General features: G+C 42.1%; 1 protein-coding gene across 5 annotated transcripts in view; it reads right to left on the minus strand.

Moving 5' to 3' along the window:
• Window positions 1-19,724, minus strand: part of NEK11 (NIMA related kinase 11) — a 166,700-nt gene that overhangs the window by 32,916 nt on the left and 114,060 nt on the right. For 4 of the 5 annotated variants that reach the window (XM_048838753.2, XM_048838755.2, XM_048838752.2 and 1 more), the window contains exons 13-14: window positions 17,860-18,002; window positions 10,637-10,697 (exon numbers count right to left, since the gene is read on the minus strand). In XM_048838753.2, the coding sequence (XP_048694710.1) occupies window positions 10,637-10,697; window positions 17,860-18,002 (204 nt within the window). The remainder of the gene's footprint in view (window positions 1-10,636; window positions 10,698-17,859; window positions 18,003-19,724) is intronic. The other variant, XM_048838756.2, reaches the window with a different exon arrangement.

Raw genomic sequence — 19,724 nt, forward strand, 5'->3', positions numbered from 1 at the left:
AGGCAAGCTGCATATGGGCCAGGGCGGAAGCCGCATTGCAGTAGAAAACCCTCTCTTGCTTCCCAGGTCATCCTCAGCAGCGAGATATCTTCCAGGACGAACTCCTGTGGAAAATGTGGGGACAGTGTTCAGTATAGGGGCCCCCTGCCACTGTTGGCTCTCCCCAAGGCACAGAAACCCATAGGACAGTACAGCCGTGGAACAATCAGTCATGCTTGACCCTGTGCTTAATCACCATTTTGGGGCTCCCGTGGGCTATGTGCGCTCGCTTTGGGACAGGCAAATTATATTATTGGGTAGACTGTGCTTGCCCTTAAGTGTGGGGAATCATTGATCTGTCTGGCGTGAACAATGCTGCCTCTGTTAAGTGTTGCATTTTGCCTTTACAGATACAACCTTGAGATCTCATCTGTCTGTGTTATCACCGGCCGACAGACTCCAAAGAATCAGAAAGAGGCCACGTAGACACAAGGAAGACATGTTGCATGAAGTAATGCAGCATTCATGCCTGGCAAACGTGCATCAACATGATTCCAACGGTCGACTTCCCCACTCCGAACTGGTTAGTGACCGATCGGTAGCTGTCTGGAGTTGCCAGCTTCCAGATTGCAATAGCCACCCGCTTCTCCACCATCAGGGCAGCTCTCAACCTCGTGGCCTTGCGCCGCAGGGTCGGGGCGAGCTCCTCACACAGTCCCATGAAAGTGGCTTTTCTCATCTGAAAGTTCTGCAGCCACTGCTCGTTATCCCAGACGTGCATGACGATGTGATCCCACCACTCAGTGCTTGTTTCCCGAGCCCAAAAGCGGTGTTCCACTGTGGTCAGCACCTCCGTGAATGCCACAAGCAAACTTGTGTCATAGGCGTTACTCGAGTCGATATCGTCGGAGCCCTCACTGTCACTTTGGATCAAAAGGAATAACTTGACTGCCAAATGAGACTCGTCAGCATACTCCTCAGCAGTTTGGGCTCCATTCCCATAGACAGAAAGGAAAGACAGAGCGCGCAGTACAAAAAATGTTGAAAGATGGCACCAAATGTGGATGGAAGCACAGGGATTGCTGGGATGCGAACCGATGCATCACAAGGCATTGGGAGAGGGGACAGGACCCAGAATGCCCCGCACCCTCTGCCCCCTTCCCACAAGCCACAGTGCCAGAATGGGAAGAGGGGCTCTGTGGGATAGCTGCCCATAATGCACCGCTCCCAAATGCCGCAAAGGTGGCCACGCCAGTGCGCTTGTTCCCGTCAGTGTAGACAGACTGCAGCGCTTTCCCTCCTGCGCTCTCGGAAGGCGGGTTTAACTCACAGCGCTCTACATCTGCAAGTGTAGTTTAAGGGCATGGCTAAGGGCATGGCTACATTTAAAAGGCTGCAGCGGCACAGGGTGCAGCTGTACTGCCGTAGCGCTTCAGTGAAGACGCTTCCCTTGCTGACAGAAGCGCTTCTCCCGTCAGTGCAGTTAACCCACCTCCCCAAGAGGTAGTAGCTATGTTCCTGGGAAAAGCCCTCCCATCAACATAGTGGTGTCTACACCAGGAGTTTAGGTCAGTATAACTGAGTCGCTCCGGGGTGTGGATTTTGCATACCCCTGAGTGACGTAGTGCTGCTGACATGAGTTGCTAGTGTAGACCAAGCCTAGGAAACGTTGGAGCGGTCAGTACGTTGCAGGTGCTACACAAAATGATGCTGATGACTTGGTAGGTGGCATTGTTCGCTCTCAATCAGTATTGTACCAAGGCCCTAGTATGATGCTTCGGGCCTCAGTGCTGTTGCCACATTTCAAATATGAGATAAAACTGATGTCCTGACTACCTGTGCCTTAAAAAGAAGGCGCAAATGGTACTTTTCTTAAGACAAAGTTGTATTAAGCCTGGCAGCCCGATAAATTCTAGTGAATAGTAATATTGCAGGGTAGACCATGGTGGTAAGAAGCTAGTATATTCTCCTTGTAGTAGTGTCCTGGCATATTTATTGCTCCAATACTTTTGCTTCTTCTGCTCTGACATTTCTTTATTAAAGACATCCTTCTTGACTTTCTGGGAACTCATGCTAAATAAACCATTCTTACTTTGCCTTCTCTCCATGTTGGAGAGTGGCCAAAGAAAACTTGGTCTCAAAACACAAACTAATATCTTCCCTTCCACTAAACAACATCTTATGGGTATTGTATAGCTGATGCAAGGGCATCAGGCTGGAGTATCCTGGGAAGGGGCTGTTATAATTAAATATGGGGTTTCAGTTAAGGTTGGTGAAGAGCTTTCTGTACTGCTAGCGTAACGATCCTCACAGACTTTTCCAAGGGTGCTCGGTAACCCCGGCCTCAAAGAAGGTATTTATTTCATCAGAGGTATTTTTCTGTAAGCAGTCACACGACATTTTGCATCTAGTTCAGATCAGTTTATTCACTACTCCTGAGGGCATTCTGCTCAAAAAAATTAAAAATTCTGTGCCAAAAAAATAAAAAAATCTGTGCACAATATTTTAAAATTCTGCAAATTTTTTCAAATGAATGTGGAGGTTCCAGTACGGCATTGGAGAGCACAGGCCACTGGCTGCACAGAGGTGGGAGATCACTGTGCAGCTCCCCCCAGGACACAGACCCAGTTGTGAGGTTGCACCCAATCCTGACAGAGTGCAAGGACCGGGCTGGCCCCAAAAACACCCCAGGGCCCTGTTCCTCCATGCCAGGTGCACCAGGTGTGTGCAGGCAGGCAGGCAGGCTCAGGAAGGCAGGATCCAAATGTGGAGGGGCTCAGTGTCGGGGGATCCAGGTGTGTCCCACACAGAACCTCTCAAACCAATCTGAGTGTGAGCAGCTCAGTGGAGGATCTGAATGTGGGGGGGAGGGGATCTGGATGCAATGGTAATGGGACTCTGCAGGGGGGTTCAGGTGAAGATGGTTTGGGCTCAGTGGAGGAGGTCTGGGTGTGGTGGGGCTAGAACTCAGCAGAGAGGGTCTGAGTGGGGGGGGGTGGCTCAGTGTGGCATCCAGGTACTGGGGGAGTGGGGATCCAGGTGCAGCTGGTTGGGGCTCCATAGGGTGGGGATCTGGGTGAGGGTGGCTCATCAGGGTGGTCCAGCTGCAGTGGGAGTGGGGCTCGCCCTGGGGGTTCTGAGTGCGGGGGGACATGAGGCTTGGCATGAAGGTCTGGTATGAGGGGGTCTGGATGCACAGGGGTTGGGTGGATTGGGGAGCAGCTCCCTCTACAGTGATCCCTCCCCCTATAGCTGAGGAGTGATGGGTGCAGGAAGCGTAGGGGAGGGAGTGAGTTTGCAGAGCTTCCTACAGCCAGGGGAGAAATCTGGGGTTGGGTCTGACAGCAGCTGAGCCCAGCACAGGGTAGGAGCCACCAGCCAGGTCTTCCCCAGTCCCACCTCCTGCCCCACAGTGATTTACCTCTCTACCAGCTGCCCTGGGCACCTGAAACATACTGCTGGGGAGGGGCGCATGACCGTTCTTGGGGCTTCCCTTTGCTTTCCCATCAGAAAGTCATTTTTCTGGAGGGAAGCAAAGAAATCTGCAGGGAATATAAATTCTGTGCATGTGCAGTGGCGCAGAATTCCCCCAGGAGTAATCCACCCATAAATCAGCATTAAATGATAGTTATTTGGCCACTATCTAAAGGAGAATAGCCAATCATTGCACACTTATTTAACACAATGAAATCTCTATTGATTCTTCAGATAATTTAAAATAAACTGTTCAGAGCACAGACATTTCAAAGCTATAAGATGACAGCTTTCTAAGTTTATTTTAGGGGCAAATGACCTCCCCAGCATCCAGCCCAGCTAGCTAGCCTGATTGCTGGGGACATCTGGAGAGGGAAAATGGGGGAAGACCCTCCCCTGCCCTCACGTAACCAAGCTGCAGCCTCTATGGCCTCAGCATTCCCCCTCCGTCCCCTGGCTCCACTGGATGGCGAAGGACTGGAGGATCTCCACAGTAACAGATCCTCTGGTCCACATCTATTCACAGATTTTAAGGCCTGAAGGGACAATTGTGATTAGCTCTTTCATAACATAGGCCAGAGAAGTTCACACAGCGATTCCTACCTCCAGCCCAATAATTTGTGATTGAGCTAGAGCATATCTTGTAGACAGCCAAGCTTAAAGACTTCATGTGATAGAGAATTTATCACATCTTTCAGTAAGTTGTCCCAATGGCTAATTACCCTCACTGAAAAATTTGCATCTTATTTTCAGTTTGAATTTTTCTAGCTTCAACTTCCAGCCATTGGATCTTGTTATACACTTACCTGCTAGATTAAAGAGCCCTCCAGTATCAAATATCTTTGCCCTTTGCAGCTACTAATACAAAGTGATCAAATTTCCTCTAACCTTCTCCTTCTATAAACTAAACAGACTGAACTCCTTAGGTCTTTCATTTCCAAATTTTAATTCATTCCTGTGGCTTTCTTCTGAGACCTCTCCAATTTTTTAGCTTTTTTTTTTTAAATATATAAACAGCATGGAGAGAGGATTCCATCCCTGTCCTGTCTGATGCAAAACTTACCCTGTATGCAGCTGTACAGGCAACCCAAAACGAATAGTGGACTATACTGAATTGTTAGTATAATCATAATGACCCAGTAAAAACCCTTTATTCCCAGTGAAGTCAAGCGGACTTTAAAAGGGTCAGAATTTCATCCTTTGAAACTAAAACTGAGTTTTTACACTGAAAAAACCCTACTCACGGCCACTTTTACGCTGAAAAATAGATTGCATAGAATATCAGGGTTGGAAGGGACCTCAGGAGGTCATCTAGTCCAACCCCCTGCTCAAAAGCAGGACCAATCCCCAATTAAATCATCCCAGCCAGGGCTTTGTCAAGCCTGACTTTAAAAACTTCTAAGGAAGGAGATTCCACCACCTCCCTAGGCAACGCATTCCAGTGTTTCACCACCCTCCTAGTGAAAAAGTTTTTCCTAATATCCAACCTAAACCTCCCCCAATGCAACTTGAAACCATTACTCCTTGTCCTGTCCTCTTCTACCACTGAGAATAGTCTAGAACCATCCTCTCTGGAACCACCTCTCAGGTAGTTGAAAGCAGCCATCAAATCCCCCCTCATTCTTCTCTTCTGCAGACTAAACAATCCCAGTTCCCTCAGCCTCTCCTCATAAGTCATGTGTTCCAGACCCCTAATCATTTTTGTTGCCCTTCGCTGGACTCTCTCCAATTTATCCACATCCTTCTTGTAGTGTGGGGCCCAAAACTGGACACAGTACTCCAGGTGAGGCCTCACCAATGTTGAATAGAGGGGGACGATCACGTCCCTCGATCTGCTCGCTATGCCCCTACCTATACATCCCAAAATGCCATTGGCTTCTTGGCAACAAGGGCACACTGCTGACTCATATCCAGCTTCTCGTCCACTGTCACCCCTAGGTCCTTTTCCGCAGAACTGCTGCCTAGCCATTCGGTCCCTAGTCTGTAGCTGTGCATTGGGTTCTTCCGTCCTAAGTGCAGGACCCTGCACTTATCCTTATTGAACCTCATCAGATTTCTTTTGGCCCAATCCTCCAATTTGTCTAGGTCCTTCTGTATCCTATCCCTCCCCTCCAGCGTATCTACCACTCCTCCCAGTTTAGTATCATCCGCAAATTTGCTGAGAGTGCAATCCACACCATCCTCCAGATCATTTATGAAGATATTGAACAAAACTGGCCCCAGGACCGACCCTTGGGGCACTCCACTTGATACCGGCTGCCAACTAGACATGGAGCCATTGATAACTACCCGTTGAGCCCGACAATCTAGCCAGCTTTCTACCCACCTTGTAGTGCATTCATCCAGCCCATACTTCCTTAACTTGCTGACAAGAATACTGTGGGAGACCGTGTCAAAAGCTTTGCTAAAGTCAAGAAACAATACATCCACTGCTTTCCCTTCATCCACAGAACCAGTAATCTCATCATAGAAGGCAATTAGATTAGTCAGGCATGACCTTCCCTTGGTGAATCCATGCTGGCTGTTCCTGATCACTTTCCTCTCCTCTAAGTGCTTCAGGATTGATTCTTTGAGGACCTGCTCCATGATACTTAATGCATCACCAGTAACATTGCCTCTATTGACTTAAGGTGGTATGTGCTAGTTAGACCTCCACAGAGCTATGTGAAACTGCAAATATTTGCTTCATGATAGCTTTAAAAATGAAAGTGTCCCCGTAGATTCTGACCAGCACAAAATCTGCATCAGTTCCCAATATTTCTGTACAATTCATAGCACTTTAGAACAGCTCTTTAATTAAATTAAATCCATGCCAAATCTGTAAATGCCATGTCGTGTGCAAGTTACCACGTGACAGTGTGAGCTAGGTATTCTGCTTTGCGAAAGTCATATGGAGTCTGGGACCACATTCAAATGAAGAGAATTCACAGAATGAAAATGGTGGTGAGAAGAGCGGAGGCCATGGATCCCATTTCTAATTATTGTGTCAGTGACACACAAACATATTAACTCTGGTATGAATACTTCCAGCATACTTCTGAATACTCTTGACAAGTATGGTACTTAGTAGCTGCTCAGAGCATCAGAGATCTTACTGAAGTGGATCCTGATTTTTCACATCCCACTTTCTAACTTTAGTGAAAGGCTTTATTTATGTGTTACAATATGTAATACAGGAAACTGTAATATAAGGAATGGTACCTCATACAAAACATTGCCAGAGAAAAATTTTATATTTTTACTTTAAAATCTTCCTGAAAAACAATTCAACTTAATCCCATTATAAATCCCAAATGACAAAAAACCAAGTGAAATGTGAGGTTCTCATTTCTAATGACTAGGGCTCTGTGTCTGTCACGGAGGTTGTTGGAAGTCATGGATTCTATGACTTCCTGAAACCTCTATGACTTCTGCAGCAGCCAGTGTGGCTGATCCCAGAGCCATCCAACCAGCCCGCCCCAGGGACAGCCACACCGGCCGCTGCTGGAGCGGCTCTGCAGTGAGCCACTCGGGCAGCCCCACAGCCAGCTGCACCGGCATTGCTGGTGGGCCCCAGGGAACCACCTGAGCAGTGGTCCCAGGGCAGTGGGAGCAGCAGCAGGTGGGCAGCCCCAGGGGTGGCCGGAGCAGCTGCTGCTCAGTGGCCCCGGCAGCTGGTGCTGCTGACCTTGGTGGCCCCCTCGCAGCTGGTGCTGCTGGCCCCTGCCCCCACAAGCAGCAGCCTGCCTAACCCCCAGCTAAGATTTAGTCAGGGATATATAGTACCCCTGTTCATTGTGCAAGAAAATATGGACAGAGGAGAAAGTGCCGGAAGAATGGACCCTCAGTATCATAATCAAGTTACCAAAGAAAGGTGATCTAAACAATTGTTCAGATTGGAGGGGAGTAACATTTCTACCTGTCACAGGAAAGTATTAGCAGCAGTCCTCGGGAACAGAACGAAAAGAAAGATGGATACCATCCTACATGAACAACAATTGGGATTTAGACAAGGAAGATCATGCACAGATGCTATTTTCACCCTCAGACGGATTATTGAAAACACAATTGAATTCCAAGGCAGTCTTGCTATCAATTTTGTGGGCTTTCAAAAGGCATTTGATAGTGTAAACAGAGAAACAATGCAGAAAATTGTGGAACTTATTGGAATTCCAATAAAATTAATTAACATTATGAAGGCATTCTACACCAATTCAAAATGCTACATTAAAATGGATTGAGTAAGCCATTCAGCATCAAGACAGGTGTAAGGCACAGGCGTGCATCTTGTCTTCCTTTTTGTTTATGCTAGTCATCGACTATGCATTAGAACAATGCAACAGTGATACATATGGCCTAAAATGGAACAATTCAAGGCTATTTGATCTAGACTTTGCTGACGACATCGCTCTTATTGCTGAAGATGCCAATGGACTACAAAAATGCACAAACCAAGTAAAAGAAGTAATGGAGAAGAGAGGTTTGAGATACAATGCAAACAAATGTAAAATCATGTTAATGGGGACCATAGGGACAGAAATCAAACTGAAGAAGAGAAACTGGAGAAGGTGGACAATTTTACGTATCTTGGAAGTACTATCAGCCAACATGGTACTAGTTCCGAGGAAACAAGAAGAATCAGGAAGGCAAATGCTGCATTTGGAAGACTCAGAAACATCTCCCTCAAGACAAAACTGAATGTGTAAAAAGAAATTGTTATCACCATCACAACATACAGCAGTGAGACATGGCAACTTACCAGGAAAGATATGCAAAAGCTGGATGCATTTCATCACAAGTGTCTGAGAAGAATATTGAGAATAACAGAGATAGGAAGATGAATGAAGAAGTCAGAAAAATGACTGGACAAGGTATCCTCTCACAAATAATCTACAAAAGACGACATCTGTGGCTGGGAGATGTGCTGAGAATGGAAAAAATGCTTACCAAATACTGCCCTTGAATGGAAGCAAGAAAATGCAAGAAGAAAGAGGAAGATTGTGAACAACATGGAAACGAACAGTTCTAAATGACATCAAGCGCCTTAACTTGAAATGGGAAGATTTGGAGAGATGGGCAGTTGACAGGCAAGGATGGCAAGTGTGGGTAGTCCAATGTGCAGCAAAGCATGGGATGGACTAAGGTCTAAGTCAAGTCATGGACTGGTCATGGGCCATGAATTTTTGTTTATTGCCCGTGACCTGTCCATGACTTTTACTAAAAATACCCATGACTAAATTATAGCCTTACTAATGACTTCTGTTTATGATATAAGACTTCTTTTCCTTGGATTGAAATCTTGACATTTCTGGTTTTCACAACCTAGCTAAAGAAGAAATATCTTATTTAAGTGACTCGTCTAATTAGCATGTCTACCACAGAATGGAAACTATAGTAAGTTTACGTTAAAAGGTAGTTCCCTCTGCAACTTTGTAGCTTTAGATTTGAAGAGCTTAAGAGCAGAGCTGTTTCTAGGCATAAGCAGACTAAGCAATTGCTTAGGGCCCTGACCAGCTCAATGGGGTCCCCTATTTGCTTTTTTTAGCATGTGTTGTGCAGGGGTAGCCCCTCAAAATATTCCTGCTGATGGCTCCAAATGGGCTAGCGCTGCCTCTGCTTAAGAGAATACATTTTTTAATACCCTTACTGGACATTGAGCAAATAACGATAAAATAGACGTTAACAGATTTCTCTTTCATCATTATCACTTATATTTGTTTAAAATAGATCACACAAATCTAGTTATTACCACTGCCTGGAGAACGGTGTTAACCTTCAAGACAGAACTTGTCAGACATATTTCAACAACTTAAAAGTTCATTACTCAGATCTATTAGGAGCAGAAATAAAAATGTATCCTGTGTTCTTTAGGACAAGCAACAGTGCCAGTCTCAACCTAATATTCTTCCCTCGTTTAAACTTTACTTTTAACTTCTAAGAAATTGAAAATTCATAACTAGGATTTGAAAGAGAGACTTTGGAGCTAAAATCTTGCAACCTTAGGAATCAATTATTATTACATATCTGCCAAGAGTGACACAGTCTATTAAAGAAAATATTGTTTTCGTTCCAACCCTGGGTAAATTAAAAAAAAAAAAAAAACGAACTTTAATTGCCTTTTCTATCATTATAATATGTGCTCATATCTACAGAATTCTAGTAAAGATTATAAAAATAAATCCTTTCACATGATATAAAGCAAATTACCACATTTTGTCTTAGTCAATTTTTGATTGGACATAGCCCCACTTACTTTATTTTAAGCACAATTAGCATAAGCTATACTGCACTACACATTAGCTATACTGCACTTTTCATCTGCACTTTTCATCTGAAAATTGTGAAGTTCTTTACAAGGATAAGTCTTATTATCCCCATTTTACAGAAGCAGAATGCGAGACGCACAGATAAAGTGACTTGCCCAAGGTCTCACAGCAAGTCAATGGCAGAGCCAGAAATAGAACACTAGCCTCTAGACTCCCAGATCTGTATCTTATTCACTTGACAATGCTGAGATCACTGATGAGGGAGGAGGAATGGAAGAAAATATCCAATCACAAGTAATGTCATGAAGCTCATAAATACTGTAACTTGAAACATGTTATTTTTCTTTTTCTTGCAGTCACAAATACACAAATGCAGTATTTTTCATCTGGGCAATCTCTTTCTCTCTCTCATATCTTGTAAAGATATCTCATATCTTTTATCCCTAAAGCACCAAAATCTTTTCTCCACTCTAGGAAAATGAGAGCAATAAGACACTTCAGACTTTTTAATGCCTAACAACTTTCACTTTACAACTGAACTCCATGGTCACTCTCCTTTTGGCCTAAGTGAAAACAACCTGCTTCTTTACATATGGCCGGTTTAAAGATTTTTTTTTTCTTTGGAGGAGAAAGTCTTCCGATATCTAGTTTTCAAAATTTTTTCTTATGTACACCACCAGTATATACTTCAGTTTACTATCCATAATGCTTTCTGTCCATTTCACAACATGATAGCAAAACAATGTCATCTTTATGTGCAGTTGCATTTGATGCTTTGTGGAGTTGACAAAAGAGGCAATTTTAAAGAAGGTCACTTTTTATAAAATCACCTTAAAGCAGTTGGATTGAAAAGGGAGTGAGCTGAGTGCAGACCATAAAGACTGCAGAAGACTTTAGTAAATATTACTATTTGTTCTGGAGACGAAACATCATCTCACCTAGAGAGCTGTTATTCAGGACGTTCTCCAAATACCTGACCATTGCCTTGACATCACTGTCCTGGATGTGGAAGAATGAGAAAGAATATTAAAATTAGAACATTAGAATGTTTAACATTCTACACTAAGAGTGTGATCCTGAAAACACTTACTGTCAAGGAGTTTCCTACTCTGAGCAATCCTACTGACATCAACACTGGAACTCCAAATTGTAAAAAAATATAGACAATCGAACCCACTGAGCAAGGCCATTTTCTACTTTTTTTGCTCCCAAGTGTCAAGTTTCGGGTGACATTAGAGAATGATTTTCTGACGTTAGTTGCCTTACAGAACTGCAAACATGTACAACAAATATGCAGGATGCTTTATAGCATTTGTGTTGCTGTTTAGTATCACTTGCAATCTCAGCAAAAACATCAGCATTTAACATTAATTAGTCCTGAGATATCTAAAGTAATATCATGCTGAGCAGGGGAAAATGAGAGCACCTTAATGATTCCAAAGTTTCCAAGGCCTGTGGCAGATGCCATAAGGAATTAATACCTCATGTTTTACCTGTCTACATCTCATAGAAAAAAATATTATAATTTGTAGCTGCAATTACGAATTGGGGATTTTTTACTTTAAGAAAAAAGATTATAGCTTTTTAAATTTGAAGCACTAGATAAACAGACCAGAGTTTTCTGCAATTATGGCCCCGATTCCTCCAAGAATTATTCATGCACTTTGGTGAAGATAAGCTGAAGTCCTGAATGTAAAGGACATAGCAGGGCGTGTTTCAGTGAGAAATTAACATATTCTTCTGAAGTCAAGAGGTAAACTCTAAGTGAAATTTTCAAGACAGGTTACAGTATGCCATTTAAAAGTGTGGCATTTTTGTACTATTTAAAGCTACAGGACAAAACCCTGGTCCCATTAAAGTCAATGGCAAAACTTTGATAGGACCAGGATTTCATCCGCAATATTTTAAAACCGTATATCAATGATTCTAAAATTTAAATTTAAATCAGTGTCCTGTGTAAGGAATAAATTATAGTATTGTGTAAAACAAACTATACTAGCCACATGGAATTACCTTCAAACTTTAAGGCTGGCATGCTATTTTAAGTTTCAACATCTTACTAAACTGTCCATTCTAGACCTCTGACAAACTGTCCAACTGTAGTTGGGGGGGGGGGGCGGGGAGAAGAATGGCTGTTGTACACAAACTGCTATTTGTACTCTACTAAGTATTTCAAATACTAGCAGATGGCTAATAGCCATGCTTCACTGACTGCATGCCAAGTTAAACTGGCAATCTTTAGCTGGTTAATGCTGGTTTGTGCTCAAGTGAGAGCTTTTAGGATTAAGCAGGATTTAATTTTTTATGGCCTTAAGCTGTTTAATGCTCTTATACCTGAAACAGACTGATATTTCAAAGTTAGATTTGTAGGGCATTAAATGGTATCTGTGTTAGCAAAGAAACTGAGGATTCAGCGGTGGTTGAACTATCCTTTCACCTGGGTAGTCCCTCACATGAGGGTTGAGACAGATTGACTAGATACTGTGGGGAAATCTGCAATACTGCTGCCAACGCTGTATCTGTTCTGTATGTAAATAAGTGTGTCAAACCAGCACTTCTCACCAGTAACAAACTTATGGCTTGCCTACGTGGAGTTTTAGTGTACTGCAAGCCAGAGTATGACTCTAGAGCGTACTAGCTTGCCATGCACTAACTCATTGCATGGACTCTCCTACAGCACACAAAATTTCACAGTGTGCTTTGAGGTACGGAACTTGTCATGTGTGATAGCAGGATCCACACAACAAGTTAGTGTGCAGCAGGCTAAAGCGCTGTAGATTCACACCATGGCTGCTGCATACTCCCTTGCCATGTAGACAAGGCCTTACTTTTTAAAAAAAGGGAGACGAGAAGGGGGGGAGAGAATAAAATTTCTGCTCTGCTGTGGGGATTCAGAGGTCTATTTCAGCTGTTTACAGACAAGCTTGCTGTAAACCCTTTGACAGTCTGCCAGCACCCAAGGCCTACCAAGTCTGGTTTACTGCCATATGGAAACATACTGTATGGGGTTTTATATGCAGAACAAAATGAGGTTTGTTGCTGTATCTCGAAGAGACATGTTGAGTCCAGTTCTCACTGGGACACATCAGCACAGCTCTGAGGAAGTCTGTGGACCTATGCTGATTTACACCAGCTGAAGGTCTGGCTCTAGAGTCTGAGGAGACATCTAGAGGAAACATCCAGGTTGGTAGCTGAATTCTGACAGTCGTTCCTACTGTGTCTGGCAGCAATATACGTAAGATGAAGGCAATATATTAAGTTTTGATCCCATTCCTGGCCCAGGTAGGAAGCATGGCTTCATTGGGGTGGAACCTCCCTTGGTTAAGAAATGAACCGTTATGGAGAAAAGAGCCTTTTGCATGTAAGTTGAGGATATATTGCTTTTCAGCAGAAACTTTATATTTTGCTAAAAGTTTTTGTGTTGCATTATTGATCATTTTGCTTTGCCCACCATCCCTTCTTTATACATTTGGTGTGTCCCGAAGCTACCAAGATGAAATGATTTTCCAAATTATTGCTAACCCTTGGTTAAAGCATATAATTGATATACTAAAGCACCAGTACAGTATCCTGTGTGTACAGTAGCCTAATGGAGTAACAAACAAACAAAAAAACACTTTGCTAGCAAGAGTTAATATGGAAAGGTGAGTTTCAGTGAAGTCCAGATCGCGCACCCCACCCCTCCTCAATAAAAAAAAAAGATGCTCTCAACATAAAACCTACATAATCAGAACCCTCCAATCCCCAAAATGTTCAGGCCTGGAAATGAACAGGTTATGGGTATCCAGACAGTTCCCCACTACTATATACTTCTTCATTGCTCAGGATGACTGCAGGCATATGGTGAGAGGAGAAAAGTGACAGTTTTAAACTACCCAAACCCCAAAACACTAAGATGCCTTTTCAACCGCAGTTTAAGGAGCTGCTTTGAAATCATTTTCTGCTGTCAAAGTTAAAAAGGGAAGTGTTTAATATTCTTAATGGGCTTAAATTCACTCATCTGGGATCAGAGAGGTATCAATGACGAGTGAGCTCTTTTTAAAAAAAGGAAATGAGGTTCTAAAAAAAATTTAACACACAAGGAATATATTCAAAATTGCAGGGGAAAGTGTTTATAACTGTCTCCTTGTTTTCTTTGTCTACTAGGAACTAGTGGAAGGATACAGTGCCCGACTTCTCCTTCCTCAATATCCCCACAAATCGAGTTTTTACATAATTGTGTATTTCCAGTAGCACCAACAGTGAAAAGAAGTCCCCAAGGAATGGACACTCTAAAGACAGACAGATCAATGGCTGGGTAAGGAGCTAGGCACGACCTATATGAGATTATGTTAACTATTCCCAAATGGATCCTCTAGCATGTCATTATCAGGTAGCACATTTTCTGTAGACCTCACAACAGATCTTCAAGAGACTTAGGGTAAGTCAACACAGGGATTAAAAAAACCCCACAGTTGGCCTGGGTCAGTTGACTCAAGCTCACATGGCTCAGGGTCTGGGGCTGAAAAATTGCTGTGTAGATATTTGGCTCAGGCTGGAGTCCAAGCTCTAAGACACAGTGAGGGTGGAAGGCCCCAGAGCTTGGGCTCCAATCTGAGCCTGAATGGATCCACAGTAATTTTTAGCCCTGGACCCTGAACCCTGCAATATGTGGTGGTACCATTGGTCTTTTACCCCTGTGTAGACGTACCCTTTGGAGCTATGTCTTCCTTGCAAAAATGGTGTGTTTTTAAAATCCTGGTGAATCAAAGGTACTGTAGTTTTTGCCTCGATGTAGGTAGTCAAGGTCAATCTTAATTAGCTGAGTGCAGGGGAGAGGTAATACGGTTGATTTCAGTTAGCTACACTGAAGTAAAAAACTACCTGTGTCTTGTCTCCACTCAGATTTTACATCAAGAGAGTTACCTCAATGTAAAAAAAATATATACCTATTTTGCTGAGAAGGCAAAGCCCTAAATGAGGAGCAGTTAGGGGCTTTGCAAATGAACATGGAAGGGCTCTTCCATGCATAGAAGCTATCCTGGACGAATGCATAGACAAGTTAAATGTAAAAATAAAGAATCGTATTCTAACAGCAACAGTCTATGCCAAGGCATGCATTAGGAACCTAATGGAGCACTTCTTGGGTTGACAACAGCACAGTCTGCCAACACCCATAGTCTACCAAGTCTGGTTTATTGGCATATTAAAACATACTGCAAAGGTTTTTATATGCAGAACAAAGTCAAGTTTGTTATTGTATCTCATATGTTGAGTCCAGTTCTCACTGGTGTAATTCAGCACAGCTCTGATGAAGCTCACAGAGGTATAGCAATTTACACCAGCTGCTGACCTGGCTCTGGAGTCTAAGCCACCATTCAAAATAGGAAGCTAATGTATAGAATTAACTAGACTTTTGCCTTACCAAATCATTGCAGACAAGTCCTATATTAGCATTAGCACCAAAAGCAAGCATAAGAAGCAAGACCTAAGGTCCCTTCCAACCCTGATATTCTATTCAATCAACTGAAATGGAGTGTGTCCATTATTGCTTCAGCTAAATTAAAGCCAACATGGAACTTTTATTGAACAGCAACATTTTTTGCTGATGATTTTTAAAGAAAGGTTTCAGATTCCCCTGCTATTTGTCCTTGTTAGCTCTCATGCAATTAGAAAAATCAGTGTTCCTTGAACAAATACATGTATAAGATCATCAGGGAGCCAGAAGCCTGGAAAAGTAACTGTCAGATTCATTAAAGGTTAAATCTTCCCTCTCCCCTGCACAAAAAAGCTGAGTAAACTGGCTTTGGGCAGGAGAATTAAGCAGAGGTTTGGGACACTGAACCCATCCCAAATGGCAGCCAAGATGCAGAGCTCCTCTGCATACCCTACTCCCTTAGGTGAAATGGAGTTATGCCCCATGCATGTAATCAAGGATTTATTGAACAGGCCACTACCCGGTGAAGTACAATGCCACTACTGCTACTATGAAGGTAAACTTCTTACAGAATGAAGGCTCTGCAGGAGTTCACAGGTAAGACAGTACAACACATTTAAAAACACACATCCAAACCACTTCACTGATGGTTGTATTTTTTCAGGTTATTTCAAAGAAGGAAGGGTATGAACGATATATCAAAAGGGCTTCACTCCACATTAAGGGTCCAATTGTACTCCCATGGAAATCAATGGGAGTTTTGCCATTAAAATCAGTGGGAGCAGAAGCAGTCCCTGAAATTTACCAGGAAGGCAGATTCTACCCCAAAAAAATTTTAGTTTTACTCATATTGGGTGTGACCCAAAGTCCAGTGAAGTCAATAGAAAGACTCCCATTAACCTCAGTGGGCTTTGGATCAGGCCCAGTTCCCAATTCTTCACTTGTAAAATGGAAAATTTAAAATTCAGCATTTTTCCCCCCTGAAAAGTGAAAGTTTGATTGTATTAACAAGATTCTGAAACGGGATCAGCCTCTGCCACAACCAGGATGCTGGTATAGGGGGGAAACCAAAGGAAAAAAGAAGTTACTTCTTTGACAGAGGCAGTGCTAAAAAAGTGGATATTACAGGGTGTGCTCTCTTCTCATTATGCACACGCATCTTTCCATAATGTGAACAGGATCTGTGTGCGTGCACTGTAGGGGAAAACAAACAGGCGTATGCAGATGGGGGGGTCAGAATCTGGCAAGGGGTGTCAATTAAACGTTTCTCCGAAGCTGCAACACTAGGTCTTGTCATTGACTTTTGAATCACCAAGGAATGACTAACGCCACTCTGCCTGCATCTGACTGCCAATCCCTAATTTACTCTGCATTAGTAAGAACTCTATTTATATCTGCTGCCTTTTGTTAATTCTAAGGAGCCGTCTTCACGTTCAAAACCACTACTGACTGGCACTTTATGCTAGAACTCCCTGACACCGTGGATGAAAGTCAAATGAAAACACAGCGTGGCGCTGAGAAGAAAAATACAGTAAGGGCTATGAAAGTGAGCAATAGTATATTTTTGGGAGTGCATTATGATGGATTTTTTCAAGCAACTGAGTGGCTTATGCACCACGGTTAGATTCAGTCTACGTAGCCCCTGCAGACTACAGATCCTGAACAATCATATCAAAAGCATTCCCTGACATATTCCACTGATTTTTGATTGACTAATTATTACTTTGTAAGATCACTGCCCGGCAGCTTTAACAGGATATACATACTGCTTCTGAAAGTTCATACATCTGCAGTAAAAACAATGTGGGAAGGAGCTTCATTTCTTTGAAAGGACATATCTATCTGATCAAGGGCTGTTTTCACAGTCTTAAGACTATTTTGATTTCCAGTAAGTTTTTTTAAGACAATTTCTTGTTGAAAACTTTCTCTGCAGGAAAACACAATTGAAAACCTATCACCTTCTTTTGTGTTTAATTTGAATGGTACCTTGGTTTCTGTTTAATACTTGGACATTCCAGTCCAGATCAGAAGTACAACTGTTTTGTACATTTTAAACCCAAGTTTAACTGATGGCATAGATTCCTGATTCCCTAACACAGTGTTAGAAAGGCAGTTATTTCCCTACTAAATAGCAAGCAACCTTATTTGTGTCTTAAGAAGGAAAACTACAGTTTGGGGCAATCATCTAGTTAGAAGTTATTTATAATTTGTTTATCAGTAGCAGTATGTTTGGTTCCATAAAAAATGTAAAAAGTCACAGTCCCATCAAGAGCTGGCAATTGAAATTAAAAACAGATACTATAATTCAAATGCATACAACACATAGGTTGAAGGTCTAGTATAAAATTTTCAAAAGCTCTTAAGAGACTCAGGAAGCTAAAACTCACTTTCAGAAGTGACTTAGGCATTTAGGAGTCTACAGCCCATTCACTTTCAATGAGACTTGGGCTCCTAAGTGCCCATGACATTTTTGAAAATTTTATTCTCAGACTCCTAAGTCCCGAAGACACCTTTGGAAATTTTACCCCTAATGTTGAAGTGATGCAAGAGTTTCTCACTCACTCTCTCCCTCATTTCCCCCCTGTCCCCCCCCCCCCCCAATGATTTCAAGAGGCACCAAACACCCATAGTTCTCAAAGTCAGTAACCTTTCAGGATTAGAAACTTTGGTATTTTACTATTTGCTATTTTAACTGGAAAAATTAGCACCTGCACATATGCTTTTTACACAAAAAAGCATGTATACCTGTTGATTTGTTTTAGAGACAGTCTGTGATACTTCCATATTCTCCTCCTCCTCACTCTGCTCCTCCTCTTCACTTGTTTCTGAACAAGAATCAAACACATCATTATAATATTCTTCTGCGATTTGTGGATCTTCAGGGATCTCTGGAATGGAGTAAGAGTTTGTAGTTAGATAAATTCTTTTAAATCTGCATTCCAGGGTCTTGTTTTAAGTCCTGTTGTGAATCAATGCAAATTAAACATCAATAAATGCTAGTCTAGACACTCCACAAATGTTTGTGTCTTGAAATATGTTTGCTATGTGTAGATGAGCATTTACAGCCCTATAAAGGCTTCTCTACATGACGTGACAAAGCGCTCTAGAGGGGTGTGATCTGTAAAGCACTCTAACTCTCCCACGGAGAGCATGCTCTAAAAGGTACCTAGGTTAATGCAAACTAGGTACCTTTTACAGCATGCTGGCAGGGGTTACATGGGGCAGTTAGAGCGCTTTACAAATCACAACCCTTTAGAGCACTTTGCCGTGCTGTGTTGACAAGCCCTTAGTGTACTTGAATTACCAGTAATTGGAAATGATCTGGAGTTAAAACAGGTCCAAAAATGGTAATCCAGACAGATCTGAAAGGGATGCAGAAGCAGGAGTAGGATTTGGGTATGGCATGACGCCAGCCCTTTGATAATTTTGGGGTCTCAGCAATTCAGTGTTAAAAATCCACTTAGGTAAAGTGAAAATGGGATAAATTATCACTCAGGGGATGGGAAAGCAGAACAGTTTTCTATTACAAGAGCAGATACATAATAGTACCAGGACTGATTGATGAGCTTTCTTTTTAAAGAACAATAAGCAAAACTCCTTAAAAAAAGAACTCTACACATTCCAAGAATTAGTTAATATATAACATAGTTCAAGTGAATTCATGTGTGCGCACACATGCATGTAATATAAATGAACTTAATACAATTATGAACCCCTTATTGAAAGGAGGAGTCTCTGCTCACCCCACCCAGATAAAATAATATATCTTCAATTTTTTTTCCTTTTTATCATAAGGAGTGAGTATATTCCACATTTTAGATAGTTTTTTTAAGTGCAGTGCGGCTCTCACTATTTGTTTAGAAAGACAATTTGAAGCAGGTCAATGCAATAACTGAATAATAATTATTTTGTTGGTAAAGTTCTTTTTTCTTGGAGGTCCACACACTGAAAAATTAAATACCACTTCAACATTCTTCTTTAGAAAGTGGGGAGAATTAAAAAACCCCTCAAATAAACTGTGGCAATGAAGCATGCTGCTATTGTGCTGCCTGCATAAATGTTGCAAGACTGAAAAACCCAAGTGGAGCTGTGTCAGCATTTGGATGCAAATCAAATATATAAAACAAGAAAATATATACTAGGGATGGAACGTAGTATTAGAGATATTTTAGCTGGGAAGCTTCCTTCAGCTTGTGCATCAGACAAAATGTAGCTTTAACCTTGATGCTCCTTCTTATGACCTTTAGGCAGCTTTTTTCAAATCAAAATGACAACTCTTCAATGGCCTCTCTTATTTTCAGATCCTTACTTAAACCATCCAAATGGAACAGTTTAAAAACACATTGATCATTTTTAATGAATTGTGGTTAAAGTTTATTTTATGTCAGTGTAGTACCACTTAGAGTAACCCTGTTTACATTCCATCAAAAAGTTACTCCTTTAGAAGAGATTAGACTGACCAAGAAATATAGACTTGCAGATGGAAATCAGCATAGCCACAATGACGTTACAGTAATTTACAGTTAAGCATCTTGGCCCTTTCTAGCTTCAAATATCAATTTATTGTTATGACATTGAGTGACAGTAGGATACCAAAAATTTTCCTTTAA

The sequence above is a fragment of the Caretta caretta genome, chromosome 2, assembly GCF_965140235.1.
Source record: "Caretta caretta isolate rCarCar2 chromosome 2, rCarCar1.hap1, whole genome shotgun sequence".
NCBI lineage: Eukaryota > Metazoa > Chordata > Testudines > Cheloniidae > Caretta > Caretta caretta.